This window comes from Rhizopus microsporus (assembly GCF_002708625.1).
Source record: "Rhizopus microsporus ATCC 52813 unplaced genomic scaffold scaffold_6, whole genome shotgun sequence".
Classification (NCBI taxonomy): domain Eukaryota; kingdom Fungi; phylum Mucoromycota; class Mucoromycetes; order Mucorales; family Rhizopodaceae; genus Rhizopus; species Rhizopus microsporus.
In genome coordinates, this window is record NW_019671921.1 from 66518 (window position 1) to 82225 (window position 15708).

Sequence of the window (15708 nt, forward strand, 5' to 3'; positions counted from 1 at the left end):
TTTTCTCTTTGTGTATAAATGTTGTTTTCTATTTCCTTGTATTTTATATTGTTTCATATTGCATTTGCTATCACAAAAATACCTTTTACAGACCCAAATATTCAATATATTGGAAGATGGCAGTCAACTTCAAATGACATTCAGAGTGGTTGGCCAGGCGCTTATTTTAAAGTCGTCCTCAAAGGCACATATACTGTCAAAGTACAACTATCGAAGCCTGCCAACGTACTTATACAGATAGACGACGGTCCAAGCTCATTCTTTGGAAATACAACACCAACTATAGACCTAATCCCTTTCCCTGACAATGAACAACACCAAGTGCTCGTAGTGGCTACTGAAGTCATCAGTTTACAGTCTATTCTTATAGAAGATACAGGCCAAACTATACCATTTATATCCAAAGGTATAGTCGAATTTGTTGGTCATGATCTCATCTTGGGCACAGAAACCAGTCGTGGCCCTTTAAGCAGTTTTGCATGGATAACAAGTGATATGATTGACATGGATCACATCCATATAGCTTACTCAGGTGCTACTTTAATCAACGGACTATCTACAAGGTATTTTGACATGTGGCCACCACAACAGATGAAACAACAACAACATACTTCAACAAAGCCTTGCGCGGTAGTTGTATTATTAGGCACCAACGATAAGCATAAAGGATACGCTTCTCCGGATTACCGTGATACACTCACTTCATTTCTCACTCGAGTCCGCCAAAGATTATCGAATCCTGATGTGCCCATCTTTGTGCTTTCCGAACCGCTCGGAGACATGTTCCGTCCATCACAGCAAGCAGTTGTATCGCTCAATCGTCAAGGAGAGCTACATACCTACTTTATAGATACAACAGGTTGGGTGCGACATGGACCCAGTTTATATAATGAAAAGGTAAAATGCTGACCCCATATTCGCACACAAGAGCCACACAAAAATGAGAAACTTTGCTTCAACTTTCATCCTTAGGGGTATTTGAACGATGCTGGTCATGAACTGTTTGCCAAAAGACTCTCACCTTTTCTGGAAGCTAAAATAAACGATCCAAGACAGCCACTGCCTGGACCAGCACCGAATCCAAACCTACCAGGAGACTGGCAAACTATGGACGTTGGTGATGAAATACGAATTGGACTCCCTGGAACTGTTTCAGCCGATTCTTCAACCACTTTTACTCTCTGGGGCTCTGGTGCTGACATTGACGATACCAGTGATGCCTTTCGATTCATGTACCAGCCTTTCTCGGGCTCTGGTACACTCGAGAGTACCATTCGGTCCCATTCGACGTTTGCCAAATGTGCCAAGGCTGGCATCATGATCCGTGAGCACCTGGGCTCTGGCTCTCCATTGATTATGCTCGGCATCTCACCTGCGGATGGTGTATTTGTACAAGTGCGATACCGCAATTTTGGACCGACCAAGATAATCAAGACCATGAAGGCCACGCCTCCATACCGCCTTCGCCTGACACGTCAAAGTGAAGATCTCTTTGAAGCTCATATTCAACACATTGACCTTTTAGGGGTAAAGACAGAATGGGAACCTTTTGCTTCTATTGCCGTCACCATGTCCAAGGACGTGTATGCAGGCTTGGCTGTCACCAGCTGTGATACAACTGTTGTCAGCGTCGCCAAGTTTACTGATGTCACTCTTTACCATAGTAGCAGCCTCACAAGTATACCAAAGCTTGTGAATCAACAAGCATAAAAAGAACAAACAAATATCCAGTGTATTATAGAAAAAAAAAGAAAGAAAAAAGCGAAACATAAAGACTTTTTATACATGTAAAAGAGAAGGGGGGAATGTAAATAAAAAAAAAAAAGAAATGTCTCTTTTTCTCTCTCTCTTTTTCTTCATTCTCTTTCTTAGTTTTTCTTTTGTTTGACTGCTTCCATACGAACAGGTGTTTGAATGCCCATTAACCAGGTAAGGCCTGTACCGGCAATAAACAAGAAGAGAATAGAAACACCAAGGACCATGAAGATACCAGGGGTAAATAATTGGTATTTAGCAAAAATGGGTAAGTTAGTATTAGAAGGGGCACGACGAGTCAAAGCTTCATCTGCCTATATGTACAGAATAGTTAGCTTCATGTCTTTTATTTTTCTCTTTGACTTGCCTTTGTAGAGCTAGATGTGTAGATAATGGCATAGTCATCATGTACCTTTTGCTCAAGTACTCGAAAGAAACGTCCTAATAAGGCATCTATACAGAAAGTTAAATGAAAAACTGCTCTTTTTGCTTTTTTCAGTTGTAGACCTACCATTTCCTTCAAAATTGTTAGTGTTTGGAAGAGGTACAATAGCAACGACGGGTGTAGTTTGTTCTGGGAAGTCATCAACAGAGATTGCTATGTTACGATTGTGAGTGAACGTGTGCTACTTTTCATATACTATTTCATTTACTGGAAGCATCCAAAGTTGCAATGGCAGCATCACACTTGGTAGCAATCTTTTTAGCTACTGCTTGAACATCAACACCACCTGTGACATACTCAATATCAGAACGAGAATGAGCTTGACTAGCGTGTTCCTAATGACAAGAGTGAATACGTGATAAGGCCCAAGTTTTGTATTTACCTTGAGTTGAGTGAAAGCATGCTTGTTATCGTAACGAGTAAAATCGTTGCTATGAACCTAGAGAACGTGTGTTTACATGACAGGCCTTCTCTTTACAAGAAGTAATTACCTCGGGTTGGTCTAATAAAGCAATGACTTTGGCAGAGCAAATGTCTGAAGATAAAGAAGAAAGAATTCTTAAAGTTGCATCGGTATTGGAGATGACAAGCTGATTGCTGGCCTCGGTCACTGGTTTAATGTAGCTATCAAAGTTGCTGTTTGTTATATTATAACTCTATATAATTGCTTTGCTTACTCCTTGGGAGACCACATAAGGCAGGGTACCGTGTTTTCAAAGGCGAGAACGGCCGATGCTAAAGTAGAGAGCAAGGCAGCAGTGTAAATCTTCATTATGGATAAAATATGAAACACAGAAAGGAAAAAGAAAAAAAAAGGTTTATGTGCGTGTATGTGTGTGTGTGCAACGTGCAGCCATTCTAAAGCCCGTAGTTTTAAAATTGATAATATCTCTTTCTACTCCATACAACATGAACAAACATTGCTTACTGTATATTTAATCAAGATGCTATTAAAATCACTTATTTACCTGAGAATTCCCAACCGGTCAAAGATGTTTCATAAAAGATGTTTTGAATATATGATTTATAAAAGTCTATTGCAACACATTAAAAAACGACGAGCAACATTACAAAAAAGAAATGCTTGAGTTTTAGAAACGTCTCTTTAACAAAGATGTGTGAGACCTAAAAGTGCTGCAAGACTAATAAGAGAGCAACATGCATTCAGTACAAGGGAATTGCCAAAAGACAGCTGAAGCTTGACAATTGGAGGAACTTTTTGCTTTGTAACGAGAAGCAATTCGGAACAGCCTTTCAAGCTTATCATCTCTCTCTCAACTACAGATCAAGACGCATACAAAGATACAATCGGTACCAAAATCAGGTAGCCATCGCATCCTTAGCCTTTGTTTCAACATCACAGCTATTGAGACTTTTGGACAACAATGATAGACGTGGGGGAGGTTTATTAGCAAAATGTGTGGATATAATATAAATACAATATTTGTTTTTTTTTGTTTTTTTTTTTACAATGTCGCATCATCGTCTTCATCCATTTCATCATCGCCTTCGTCCGCCGAGGTATATTTTTCATCAAGACAAAATATGGTTGATTGCTTGGGTGCATCATCATAACTTTGTGCCCATTCGATAAGAGCGATAGGATCGTCTACAGAGAGGTCAAAGTTGAGGAAACATAGAAATTCTTTTTCCATTCGAGCTACTTTTTGTCTTTTTTCAACATCATTCTCAATGCAACTCTGAAAGATGGATGTGGCGGTATGCACGGTTGTATTATTATTATTATTATCATTATCATTATTGTTATTGTTATTCTGGGGTATTTTAGGTGAAGTAGGGGGTGTCATGGGTCGATCAATATACTTTTGTGTAGTGTAGATGACTAATCTGAGACAGTCGTGGATATATTTTGCTGCAAGGTTATAGGCGACATAAATCATCCGGGATCCACAACCTGCGGTGCCTTTTAGATTTCGGTATTTCTGAATAGTGTTAACTCATTTGCTCTTCTCTTTTATATTCAATCTCTAACCTTGTTCAACCGTTCGATATAACTGATCGCAACCAGCAAGGTCACACTGGGACACAGGGTGGGCATCGATGTAGAACTTGCACAATATTTCTGAAGTAAGACCTCAAAGGGTTCATCGGCCTCAATGCGGGTTGTATTTAATAAACTGTTCATCATGTAAAATAGCTGTTGTGTTCTTTCTGGACAGTAATTATCTTCCCAAGTTTTAGAAACATATATTGCCAAATGAGCTTTTTTTTCAATTACATATTAGCTTTTTATCAACATCATAAGATAAAAATATATTTACCAAGGCATGTTTTGCTAAGCAGCTCTCGCCCACTTAATTCAATAGCCTGCAGCAGGTTACAAGCTTGATCATATTTAAATTTACATTTGGGTTTTGAATCTTGTGGTTTTGTATAAGGGCATGGCAATATACGTCGTTTTTTAGAAGATGATTTCATACAAATGTACAATAAGAAGAAGAAGAAGAAGAAGAAGATTTAAGAATTAAAAAAATAGTTAAATTTGTCCATTAGTAATATTGTCTATAAAACAACGTTGTCGCCCTTTTTATTTCTGTGGCCTCTGCATAATCCAGCCAGTGATTTCTAAGCAATAATGGATTAGCCGAAAAAAGCCACAAATCATTTTTCGGATATCATTTTATTTGCTATGTTGCTGTTGCTATGCTTTTTTTTTTCAGGAACGTCAATTATATTTTACTCTCTTTTAATTTTCTTGATGTTTTTTGTCATACAAAATCGAAGATAGTGTAAAAAAGGACAAGAAATTTTTGGATGGTGTAACATAGTGTTTACCTATAATGTCATATAATAAACAGGATGCTACTTTTTTTGAAAAATAAAAGAAAAGACAAAACCATAGATACCTGCCTTAATTGAACAAGTTTACTTTGCTTTTGTTCGTCTGCTATTAGCCTCGGATTTGTCATTCATTTCTATTTATAGAAGGTTTCTCTTTTTCCACATCTGACAAAAGGCTGACTAATCATTTTAGACGCTGCTTTTTGTTTACGCGTTTGCTGTTCCCTTTCTGCATAATAAAATCGTCATCATAAGTTACTTTAAAGGATAACAATCACTTCATATGACATATTGAGTATGATGACACCCGATGTGTAAAGACAATACATTATGTGTCTACAGCTAAAACCTCATTCATTTTGTTTCGTTCCGGGCCAGCTTATTTTGATCCAGTTCTAGGCTTGCTTTATGAAAAGCATAGTCAACACACTAAAGGTCGCCAACTTCCGGTAGTGGAATACTTCGTTGATTGATATATTGATTAGCGTAGAATCAAAACAATCCTCTTTCGCGGCATTTTTCTTTTCTTTTTCCCATTTGAGTCGCTAAATTTGATCCCGCTTTTATGATTGGATAAAAACAATCGGTAAACCCCCCGCGCTCTTGCTTGATATATTCATTTGTACCTCGTATTGTCTCTTGTTTGCATAAGTATACAAATACTCACACACAAAGCCTAATAGACTACTTTATGTCTGTTGAATCATCGATAAGAGAAAAAAGACTACTCTTACCTAAACCTACATTTGTAGAATATCAATTATGCAAAAGAAAAATATAGATAAATACATGACTGTGTAGGACGATTGGCTCTCTTTCTATCGATAAGAAAAGACGCTTGTCGCAAAAGATCGCAACGGATTGATTGGGCATGATATATGCTGTAGTAGACTAATCAATCTTGTGCTGTAATCAGTAGACGTTTCTTTCTTCACGACAGCATACATTACCTTAAAACATAGCCACAAAACCTGATCTACTAAATCTGGTTTTGCCTTTTAAATATGCTTTTGCTGCACACGGATTAATGGCAGCGCAGCCGTTTTCCCGGCATCCGCTTCTAGTAAAGGTTGTGATTTTGTTTATGATTTTAGTTTTCGACTAGCTAACTTTTGTCGTAAACGCTATGGAAAGCGGCAACGTAAACAAAACCACAATCTTCCTCACAAGAGCAAGATAATGAACGCTGGGTTGGTTAATGAGGACTTTTATTAGCATCCATGAACGTTTTTTTCATTCATTCAGCAACATAATGTCTCACCGTGTTTTTCACGCTCTATATTTGTTATTGCTGTCCAATATAAACGTAATATCGGCATTAACTTTGAAATCTAGAGGGAAAAAATATATAAAATTACAAACTACCTCCTTCGCATCATGAAAAAACATATTAAAACCATTCTCGAAAAAAATTGAATCGCATGACCTTTTTTACTATTTGGGTACTTTTCCTAGGGTGAAATTATCGTGCGGGAGAGAGTATCACGATGAGGGTTTTTTCAAGGGGTGGACAAGGATCGTAGGTGCCAATGGAGTGCCGTCTCTCATCTAGTAGCTCCTGCTGATGCTGTATGACCATGATCAATTTGGAAAGCTTGTGTCGCAGTTGCAGCAGAGCAGTCAAAGTTGCTTCGAAGCGGCGAATAGAAGCAGCCGATGTAGGAAAGAGCAGGCGTTATTTGGGGATTGCAATGTAAACATTTGCCTCGTCATCCAAGTAGATGGAGGAAAGCTGGTCCTGGATGCCATCCAGCTGGATGAACAGGTCCTTGACTTCAGTTGCGGCGTCCTTCTCCACGACGGTCTCAAGCAGCCGATCAAGGATGTCTTTTTCCTTCCCGGAGCAGCTTGCTATAATCATCAATAAGCTTGTCATCATCTGCGCTGTTTCTTGCTGCTTCGGCGGCGCCCACGTTGATTTCTTGGCCGTGTCTGTCTGCGATATTATAGAATGAAGTATTTTTACCTTGAAAATATAAGAATACGGCAAGATGAGATAAGGTTCTTTGAGATTATTTTATGAACAGAGAAAAGAAAGAGATTCATGGTAAAAGGGAGTTGGCCCTTTATATACAAGAATACATGTTGTCAATCAATGAACTATATTATATTACGCTACAAGCTACATATGCCATGAATCAGTGTTGTGAGCTTAATACGAAGTATTATGTTAATATTTAAGGTGATTTTGCCTTGTATGCAAAATATATATATTGATTATATTATGTCAAATGGTGTAATCTTCTTTGATATAAACGTAGAAACATGACACCTGCCTCACATTGCTATATCTTGACAGCGTCTGCTATTTTGTTGTGGTTGTAACAATCAACATTTGAGATCTTGTGTTGTGGCGTTGTTCTACCTGATGAAGTGTAAAAAAGATGGCTCTGAGAACACTGCTGATTTCTTTTATTGTTATATTTGCTAATTTAAAAACTAATCTTAATTTCTTGATTCATCAAATTCTTGGGGATAATGCAATCCAAAGAACTTTTTTATTCTACAAGAACAAGGCAAAAGCGACCTAGCCATTGTGAGATGAATGATGTCTTTGGTAGTGCCATCGTCATAGCTTATGCGAAGGATGAATGGCATGGCTTGGATAGTTTGTTTCAGGCGAGAATTTAGATAAAGTGGGAATGACTAGAATAGAGTAATAAAGAAGGCATTGGTTTTCTTTTATTATTCATTTACAAGAAAAAATTAGTGCATCATACTTTAGTATGTCCAAACTGTCATACCCATTCGTACCAATAATCATCTCACTACTGCTACACAACTAAAGTTGTGGCAAGGTCTGATCAAGGTAGATACCTAACCTCATTACTCCTCTCCATCGTCTGTATTTCCTTTTTTTTTTCTTTCTCCAACTACAATCATTGTCGTAAAACAACATATCCAAGGCCATATTATTCATTCTTCGCATAAGCTATGATAATGGCACTGTCAAGGACATCATTGATAACACTGTTCTCAGCGTGTACAGCAAAAATTAGTCAGTCAAAAACTGAAATCATGAGCAAAACCACAGTCTTCCCCACAAGAAGCGCAAGATAATGGGCATTGAATTGGTTAATTGAGACTTTCATTGGCAGCTGTGGGTACCTTTCTCATTCATTTGGAAGCATGATATCCTCTCATATTTTTTTTTTATTACTTCCTATTTTTGTTGTTGCTGTCCAATGCAAACGTAATGTTAATATCAACTTTGAAATGGGGAAAACATCCAGCATTATAAGCTATCTCATTCCTGTCATGAAGAAAATATATTAAAACCATTCTCGAAAAAATTGGATCGCACGACCTTTTTTATTAATTGAGTATTTGTTCGAAGATGGAACCGTAATACGGGGCCAAAATCATTTCAAAGCGGCAAATGGATGCAGCTGACGCAAGGAACAGCGGGCTTTGCCAGAAAATTGCTACGTGCCAACATGAATCCAATAAGCATATCCAGGGCCATTATAGGTAATGCAGCCCCATACCATTACATTTCTGTTTCCTCCCTTGACAGTAAGGTCAAGATGATGGGTTGCAAGCTGTCATTAGGTCTACTCCACTAGTACTTGCATCCATCAGAGCCAAAAACGTTCATTTTAGTCTCATCACTGAACACCATTCGTCTCCAAGCATCACAAGTCCAGTCTTTATGAGCAATGGTCCATGCTAAACGGCGTTACTTATGCGACTTCTTAAGCAGAAGCTTCTTGACCTTGATTTTTAGCACAGAAGTTCATACTTCTAAGCAGTTTAAGGGTATCTTTTCCTTCCTGAAGCAGTTTGTTATGGTCATTTGTTAGCTTGTGATCATCTGCGCTGTTTCTTGCTGCTTCGACGGTGCACACGTTGATTTCTTGCTGTCCATGTCTGTCGACGAGCAACAATTTGTTATCAACCTTGTGGCCTGTTATCGAGTGTTCACTGTGCGCATACATCGATTGCTTTTGAGCAACTGTGTGCTCGTTTACGGTTTCAGCGATTCTTGTTGCCGGCAATGGATCTCCCGTAAAAGATTGGTAGTCGCAATTTGAAAGCGATATCATATTCTGGTGGCGACTTGATACGATGTGGGTGAGAAGTTGGTGGTACCGACGAAACACGATCAAAAGTTGCTGAATGGTTTCGAGATCAACGACGACCCCTTGATCTCTGTGTTGATCAATTTTCTTGGCGATAAAAGAACGCGCCTCTGCCCCATTTCTATTTCCGAAAATACTTTGTGGTCAGTCTCTTGGTATTATCCATTCTTATAGATTTAGAGTAATCTCATATGATTAAGCGTGCATAGAATAAATATGACAACCGGCGCCTATATCAACAGCACTACGACAGGGAATTATCCGAGCTTTGTATAGCCTGAAAATGGACTGCTCCTAAGTTCTTTTAAATCAACAATGCTTGTTGAAAGACCAGCAAAGTCCAAAGAAACAATATAAACACTATCAGCTATTCGGTTAATTTCAGCATGTGTATTAAGATAAAAATATTAGTTCAAAAGGGAATACATAATAGCTACTATTAGTTTACCTTGTAGACTTAGGTAAAAAGCGATTTTGAAATATACTACAAATCTATTGGTTAACGCCTTTTATGGCTGCCGATAATCACTGTCCGCAAATCTGCAGTCAAAAACCAACCTGAGAGCCCCTACATAAATTTTTTGTGCTCAACAAAATGTCAATGCTGGAAACATTAACCAATGAACAGACAACTACAGCAGTCGAAGGTGTACCAGAAAAACAAGGGTTGCTCAGCACTGTCACTTCCAACCCGATCTTTTCAGCTGGTTTTGGTCTGATCGGTGTAGGGGCTGGCCTTTCACTTTTAAGAAAAGGTGCTACAGTGGGTGCGAGTGCACTTCGACGTAGACTCTTGGTGACATTAGAGATTCCATCAAGAGATAAATCTTATCTTTGGTTCTTGCATTGGATGTCTCATCATGCGCCCAAACGACAAGTACAACACCTTGCGGTTGAGACAAGTTATAAACAACATGATAATGGAAGTATCAGTACAAAGTTTGGACTAGTACCTGGACCAGGCACACATTTTTTCAAATATCGTCATATCTGGATGCAAGTACAAAGACAACGAGACGGTAAAATGATGGACCTGTCAACTGGTGCCCCCTTTGAAACGATCACGATCACAACACTAAGCCGAGATAGGCACGTGTTTCAAGAGTTACTACAGGAGGCACAGGAGATGGCACTGAAAAAGCAAGAAGGTAAAACTGTGATATATACCTCGTATGGGCCCGAATGGCGACCTTTTGGCATGCCTAGAAGAAGACGAATGCTAGAATCTGTGATTCTGGATAAAGGAATTAAAGAGCGTATTGTAAATGATGTGAAGGCATTTATTAATAATGGAAAATGGTATAATGAAAGGGGAATACCTTATAGAAGAGGATATCTATTACATGGACCACCTGGGTCTGGTAAGAGTAGTTTTATCCAAGCTTTAGCAGTAAGTCAATAAAGAGAAAAAGAAAAGAAGGAGAAAAGATATAATTATATAAACATATAGGGAGAACTGGAATATAACATTTGTATACTCAATTTATCTGAAAGAGGGTTGACAGATGACCGACTGAACCATTTATTAAGCAATGTGCCTGAACGAAGTATTATGTTATTAGAAGATATAGACGCAGCATTCACCAAACGATCACAGACAGATAACCAAGGATACCAATCGATGATCACCTTTAGTGGTCTACTTAATGCTCTAGACGGTGTTGCTTCAGCTGAAGAACGTATCATCTTTTTAACAACAAATCATGTTGAGAAACTAGATCCAGCACTTATCAGACCAGGTAGAGTTGATCTAAAGGAGTTCTTTGGAAATGCATCAGAATACCAAATACGCAACATGTTTAAACGATTCTATGATAACGAAGCACTTGCAAATGAATTTGTAGAAAAGATCAAAGGAAAGAATGTGAGCACAGCTAGTCTACAAGGTCATTTTGTCTATTACAAGGATAAACCAGAAGAAGCAGTGAAAAATGCAGATTCGTTGTACAACCAATTCTGAAAATAAAAATAATAAAAGAGTCTCGATTACACTCTATTAAACAAACAATCTTTTTTTTCTATTCAATCATGTTGGAAATAGATGCCAATTACACTTGGATATTATTAGTGGGTGTTTTTGTATTTTTGCTTGTCATTTTTATTCTTTTATGCTTTACAAAAGCAAGTGGAGAAAGGTTCTTTTATGGTCAAGATTCATTTTTTGAAGACGAATTTGTAGAATGTCCCGCATTACTAGCAACTTTATCGGAGGACGCAAGAATAAGCTATGAACAAGCTAAAGGTAAGAGGGTGTGCACATGTGGTGTATGTTCGGAATATACATACATACTAAAACAATAAGCTAGCCTTTCAGCAAAGACACCCACCGGAAAGTGTACCCACCGATATAACCATGTCTCAGTATGTCAGTATACAAGAAAAGGGTATCTCAGCATTTGAATTTGTGTGTGATATGGAAACGCAAAGCTTTGTTTCAGGAAGAACAGAGATTCAATTCTTTTCTGGTGAGAGCTGCGTGCAGACCAACCTGCCCTTACCAAGAAATCAGGAAGTTTATTACTGGGAAGCCAAGATGTTTGAAAAGCCACTAACAACAACTGTCTCTGTGGGCGTAGCTACTAAACCATATCCATCATGGAGACTACCTGGTAAGTTGCGTGTATTTAGACCATATATCCAAAACTGAGATCATGTAGGTTGGAATAAGCACTCTATTGGTTACTTTAGTGATACAGGAAACAAACATTTCAACAACCCGTTTTTTGGTAGACCCTACAACTCTAGATACGAAGAAGGAGACGTCATCGGTGTTGGATATCGCCCTCGAACAGGCACTATCTTTTTTACAAAGAACGGTAGAAAGCTAGATGAAGCATGCTTCGGCCTACGTTACAACTTATTTCCTACGATCGGAGCTAATGGACCATGTCAAATCCATGTTAATCTTGGTCAAATGGGTAAAGAACAACAAGAGGTTTAAATAGATTGTATTAAATATTAACAACATTTATATATGTAGGTTTTGTGTTTGTGGAAGCCAATGTCAAAAAGTGGGGGTTAGCACCCGTACAAGGCACTTTGGCACCTCCTCCCGCCTATGGTTTTGAGGCTGGTTCCTTTTTATTAGAGAGAGGAGGAGAAACAAGCAGTTTGGCTGCTAGAAGTATACCCACAGGATTTATCACTCCATCATCCAGTCGATATAATACTGGTGATGATGAACACGACGATAACACACCGCTGATTCATCACGTACAACGAAATAGCAATTATGCAGCAATACCCATACCTTCACAGACGCAAGTTATTCCAACACAATCCCCTCCTTCCTACTCGACATTACCTGCGCCTATACTTTTAATGGATCAAGCAGAATATGAACGAAATCGAAGAGCTGGACTGATTTAATAATAAAATTTCCTTTTTAATAATCTCGATTTTTTTTTTATCTATAAAATGTACAGTCGATTAAGATCTGTCAAAATACATACCATAAAGAATGCACGATCACTACACAGCTCTTGTGTTATTCGACAGGCTACTGTAACCTCGACAGTTAGAGACTATGACGTTATTGTTATTGGAGGTGGTCATGCTGGTACTGAAGCATGTACAGCCGCTGCTCGAACAGGGGCAAAGACATTGTTGTTGACACAAAATATTGATACGATTGGTAAAGCATTAGAAAAAAAAAGTATGTGATTTTGGTTTAATTAACCTGCTTCAAAAAAAGGTGAGATGTCATGCAATCCTTCGTTTGGTGGTGTAGGAAAAGGTGTTTTGGTTAGAGAGATTGATGCACTTGATGGTGTATGTGGACGTATCTCAGGTATTGTTAGATTCACCATTGAATGGTACATGTCTAAACTATTTCTCTATTAGATCTGGCTGGTATCCAATTTAAAGTACTTAACAAATCAAGGGGACCTGCTGTTTATGTATATATCTATAATCACAATATTATGTCCTGCTAACTTTGCTTTCAAGGGTCCTCGAGCCCAGATAGACCGTAAACTGTACAAGAAGCATATGCATGAATATTTAAAAAATTACCCCAACTTGACAATCAAAGCTGGAAGTGTAGCTGATCTTATACTAAACGACGGCATGACAGAAGAAGAATATGTACACATGGTCCAGAAGGGCGCTTCCCAGCTGGTAAAAGGCGTTCGATTGGGCAAGTCATTATACATGTTTTTCTTAAACCAATGTGCTTATCTGCTTTATATTTAGAGAATGGACAAGTGATCAAAGCACCTAATGTGGTTATAACAACCGGAACCTTCTTGGGAGGAGAAATTCATTTAGGTGAGATTTATTGCAGATGAAGTTGGAAGGAGAAGAATAACGGTTGAGGCATATAGGTTTAAAAGCATGGCCAGCGGGTAGAATTGGAGAAAACCCATCTGTAGCACTTTCAAAATCACTAAAATCTGCAGGATTTAAACTGGGTCGACTAAAGACAGGTATGGAAAAGGGTTTAACAAGAAAGCTACTAACTTTTTCTCTCAATTCAGGCACACCCGCGAGACTTGATGGAAGAACAATTAATTACAGCGGATTGCTAGAGCAAGTGGGGGATAACCCTCCATCTCCATTCTCTTATCTTCATAAGACAGTACCCTATGCAGTAAGTTCAGTAGCAGTGTCCGTTCGAATATAGCTAAAACTTCTTTAAAATAGGATCAACAAATACTCTGCCATCAAACGAGTACAAATCCTCGAGTTCACAAATATATTTCTGATCACTTTGATCAAAGCATTCATATCAGAGAGACCGTAAAGGGACCACGTTATTGTCCATCCCTTGAATCCAAAATCCAACGATTCACAGCAAAAGAATCACACAACATTTGGCTGGAGCCAGAAGGACTTGATACCCATGTGGTCTATCCAAATGGAATATCCAACACGATGCCTGAAGATATTCAATTGAATTTCTTGAGAATGATTCGAGGCTTAGAACAAGTAGTGATGCTCAAACCAGGTTTGATAACATGATTCACATATCAATATTACCATGTTTTTTCTAACCTCTTCTGATAAGCCTATGGTGTCGAGTATGATCATATTGATCCTAGAGAATTAAGGTCAACATTGGAGACGAAGCGCATTAGTGGTTTATTCTTGGCTGGACAAATTAATGGAACAACAGGATATGAGGAAGCAGCAGCACAAGGAATCATGGCAGGCATCAATGCTGGCTTACATGCACAAAACAAGAAACCGTTTGTGTTGAGCAGAGCAGATGCTTATATCGGCGTATTGATTGACGATTTGATCACAAAGGGCGTGGAGGAGCCCTATAGAGTATTCACAGCGAGATCTGAATACCGATTACTATTACGAGCAGATAATGCCGATACTAGACTCACAAAGAAAGGGTATGAAGCAGGCGCTGTTGGAAAAGAGAGATGGGAGCAACACCAGAGCAGCTCAAAAGCATTAGAAAACGCGATTTATTCTCTTGAAAATCTTAAAATGTCTCCTGTCAGGTGGGCAGAGTATGGTATTGTCAGTGGTCCAGACGTAAGCTTTGAAAATAGTAATGGAATACACAAAAGGTAAATGTCAATATATAACCTATTTTATCGTGTCTAAATGACTATTGTAGTGGAATCGATGTACTCATGTGGCCAAATATCACTGTGGATCATTTCTGTGAAGCTTTACCTGAATTAGCACATTTGGAACCTAGATTAAAAGAACGCGTTTTGATTGAAGGTGGATTACTAGATAGGTCATCCGTATATATTGATTAACATGTGTATGCTTGCTGTAGGACGATATAAGCCATATTTAAGAAAACAGCAACATGAGATCGAATCTTTGAAACGAGATGAGAATCTCAAATTAGATATCAACTTGGATTACAACAAGTAATAAATATAATGTAGAGAAAACAACGACAAGATTACTTATTTTATCAAAATAGAATACATGAACTTTCATTTGAAGCCCGCCAGAAACTATCTATGGTTCGTCCTGAGACACTGGTAAATATACAAATGATTAAACTAATTGGAAAAAGCACTGATTATTTTAAGGGAGCTGCAAAACGTATTGAAGGTATTACACCGGCTGCCATGGTAGCATTGCTAAGATACGTTAAGCGTTCTGCTGGAAACAGAGCATATCAATAGAAAATGATGTATGATAGACCAAATAAAATATTGTATTTCATGTCCTTTTTTTTGTCACATGCTATTTTTTATTTTGAGCATTTAGCAGCCAATAGGAAAAAAGCCTCCTTTTGAAAGTAAATAAATACGTCTCATTTCTCTTTTTTTTTTTTACTTTCCTAATGCTTAAAGCAATCGACATTTCTATGCTTTATCACAGATAAGTTTGCAGTCTGGCGCTTTTGTTAGCAACTCAAGGGAGTAGACACAAAAGTTTATTCACAAAAGAGGCACTATGAGCCCTCCTAGTGAAGAACAAACACGCTCTGCAACCTGTGTGAATCATGATCAAGTATAGGCTATCTGTACTGAAATGTAAGTGGATAACAGTATGTACTTTTTCTTTTTCTTTTTGCTGAACAGGCTTGGCCAGCTGGATTTTCAGGTAGCCATGAAACTGTTATCTCGTTTTCAGAAGCGACAGTTTAATGAAAGGATAATACTAACAATTTACACCTTTTCAGTAAACTCACTTTATGTG

The 15708-nt window shown here is 38.2% G+C and overlaps 7 protein-coding genes across 7 annotated transcripts; 4 read left to right on the top strand and 3 right to left on the bottom strand.

Annotated features, from left to right (window-relative positions):
• Window positions 1-1765, top strand: RHIMIDRAFT_279031 (uncharacterized protein). Its single transcript, XM_023612812.1, has 2 exons — window positions 1-897; window positions 973-1765. The coding sequence occupies exons 1-2, from the start codon at window positions 19-21 to the stop codon at window positions 1708-1710; spliced, it is 1617 nt and encodes a 538-aa protein (XP_023467032.1). The 5' UTR covers window positions 1-18; the 3' UTR covers window positions 1711-1765.
• On the bottom strand, window positions 1738-3115 carry RHIMIDRAFT_312589 (uncharacterized protein). Its single transcript, XM_023614816.1, has 7 exons — window positions 2878-3115; window positions 2692-2824; window positions 2583-2639; window positions 2409-2535; window positions 2267-2353; window positions 2123-2208; window positions 1738-2069 (listed from the first exon to the last, which is right to left on the bottom strand). The coding sequence occupies exons 1-7, from the start codon at window positions 2970-2972 to the stop codon at window positions 1869-1871; spliced, it is 786 nt and encodes a 261-aa protein (XP_023467033.1). The 5' UTR covers window positions 2973-3115; the 3' UTR covers window positions 1738-1868.
• A 451-nt stretch (window positions 3116-3566) lies between these two features.
• Window positions 3567-4636, bottom strand: RHIMIDRAFT_118618 (uncharacterized protein). The gene is made up of 3 exons (XM_023605367.1): window positions 4483-4636; window positions 4194-4423; window positions 3567-4143 (listed from the first exon to the last, which is right to left on the bottom strand). Exons 2-3 carry the CDS (start codon window positions 4347-4349, stop codon window positions 3667-3669), a joined length of 633 nt encoding a protein of 210 aa, XP_023467034.1. The 5' UTR covers window positions 4350-4423; window positions 4483-4636; the 3' UTR covers window positions 3567-3666.
• Window positions 4637-8697: 4061 nt separating this feature from the next.
• RHIMIDRAFT_236403 (uncharacterized protein) lies at window positions 8698-9250 on the bottom strand (the record flags this gene model as incomplete). The annotated part of the gene is made up of 2 exons (XM_023608545.1): window positions 8698-9154; window positions 9222-9250. 2 exons carry the CDS (start codon window positions 9248-9250, stop codon window positions 8698-8700), a joined length of 486 nt encoding a protein of 161 aa, XP_023467035.1.
• A 435-nt stretch (window positions 9251-9685) lies between these two features.
• On the top strand, window positions 9686-11044 carry RHIMIDRAFT_200961 (mitochondrial chaperone BCS1; the record flags this gene model as incomplete). The annotated part of the gene is made up of 2 exons (XM_023606496.1): window positions 9686-10474; window positions 10535-11044. The coding sequence occupies 2 exons, from the start codon at window positions 9686-9688 to the stop codon at window positions 11042-11044; spliced, it is 1299 nt and encodes a 432-aa protein (XP_023467036.1).
• A 60-nt stretch (window positions 11045-11104) lies between these two features.
• RHIMIDRAFT_118646 (SPRY-domain-containing protein) lies at window positions 11105-12481 on the top strand. The gene is made up of 4 exons (XM_023605368.1): window positions 11105-11326; window positions 11387-11693; window positions 11742-12002; window positions 12065-12481. The coding sequence occupies exons 1-4, from the start codon at window positions 11312-11314 to the stop codon at window positions 12451-12453; spliced, it is 972 nt and encodes a 323-aa protein (XP_023467037.1). The 5' UTR covers window positions 11105-11311; the 3' UTR covers window positions 12454-12481.
• A 20-nt stretch (window positions 12482-12501) lies between these two features.
• Window positions 12502-15277, top strand: RHIMIDRAFT_312594 (glucose-inhibited division protein A subfamily; the record flags this gene model as incomplete). The annotated part of the gene is made up of 13 exons (XM_023614817.1): window positions 12502-12739; window positions 12779-12874; window positions 12928-12983; window positions 13033-13222; window positions 13279-13353; window positions 13410-13511; window positions 13563-13675; window positions 13729-14032; window positions 14093-14609; window positions 14660-14769; window positions 14828-14924; window positions 14981-15041; window positions 15093-15277. 13 exons carry the CDS (start codon window positions 12502-12504, stop codon window positions 15186-15188), a joined length of 2055 nt encoding a protein of 684 aa, XP_023467038.1. The 3' UTR covers window positions 15189-15277.
• Between the last annotated feature and the right edge of the window lie 431 nt (window positions 15278-15708).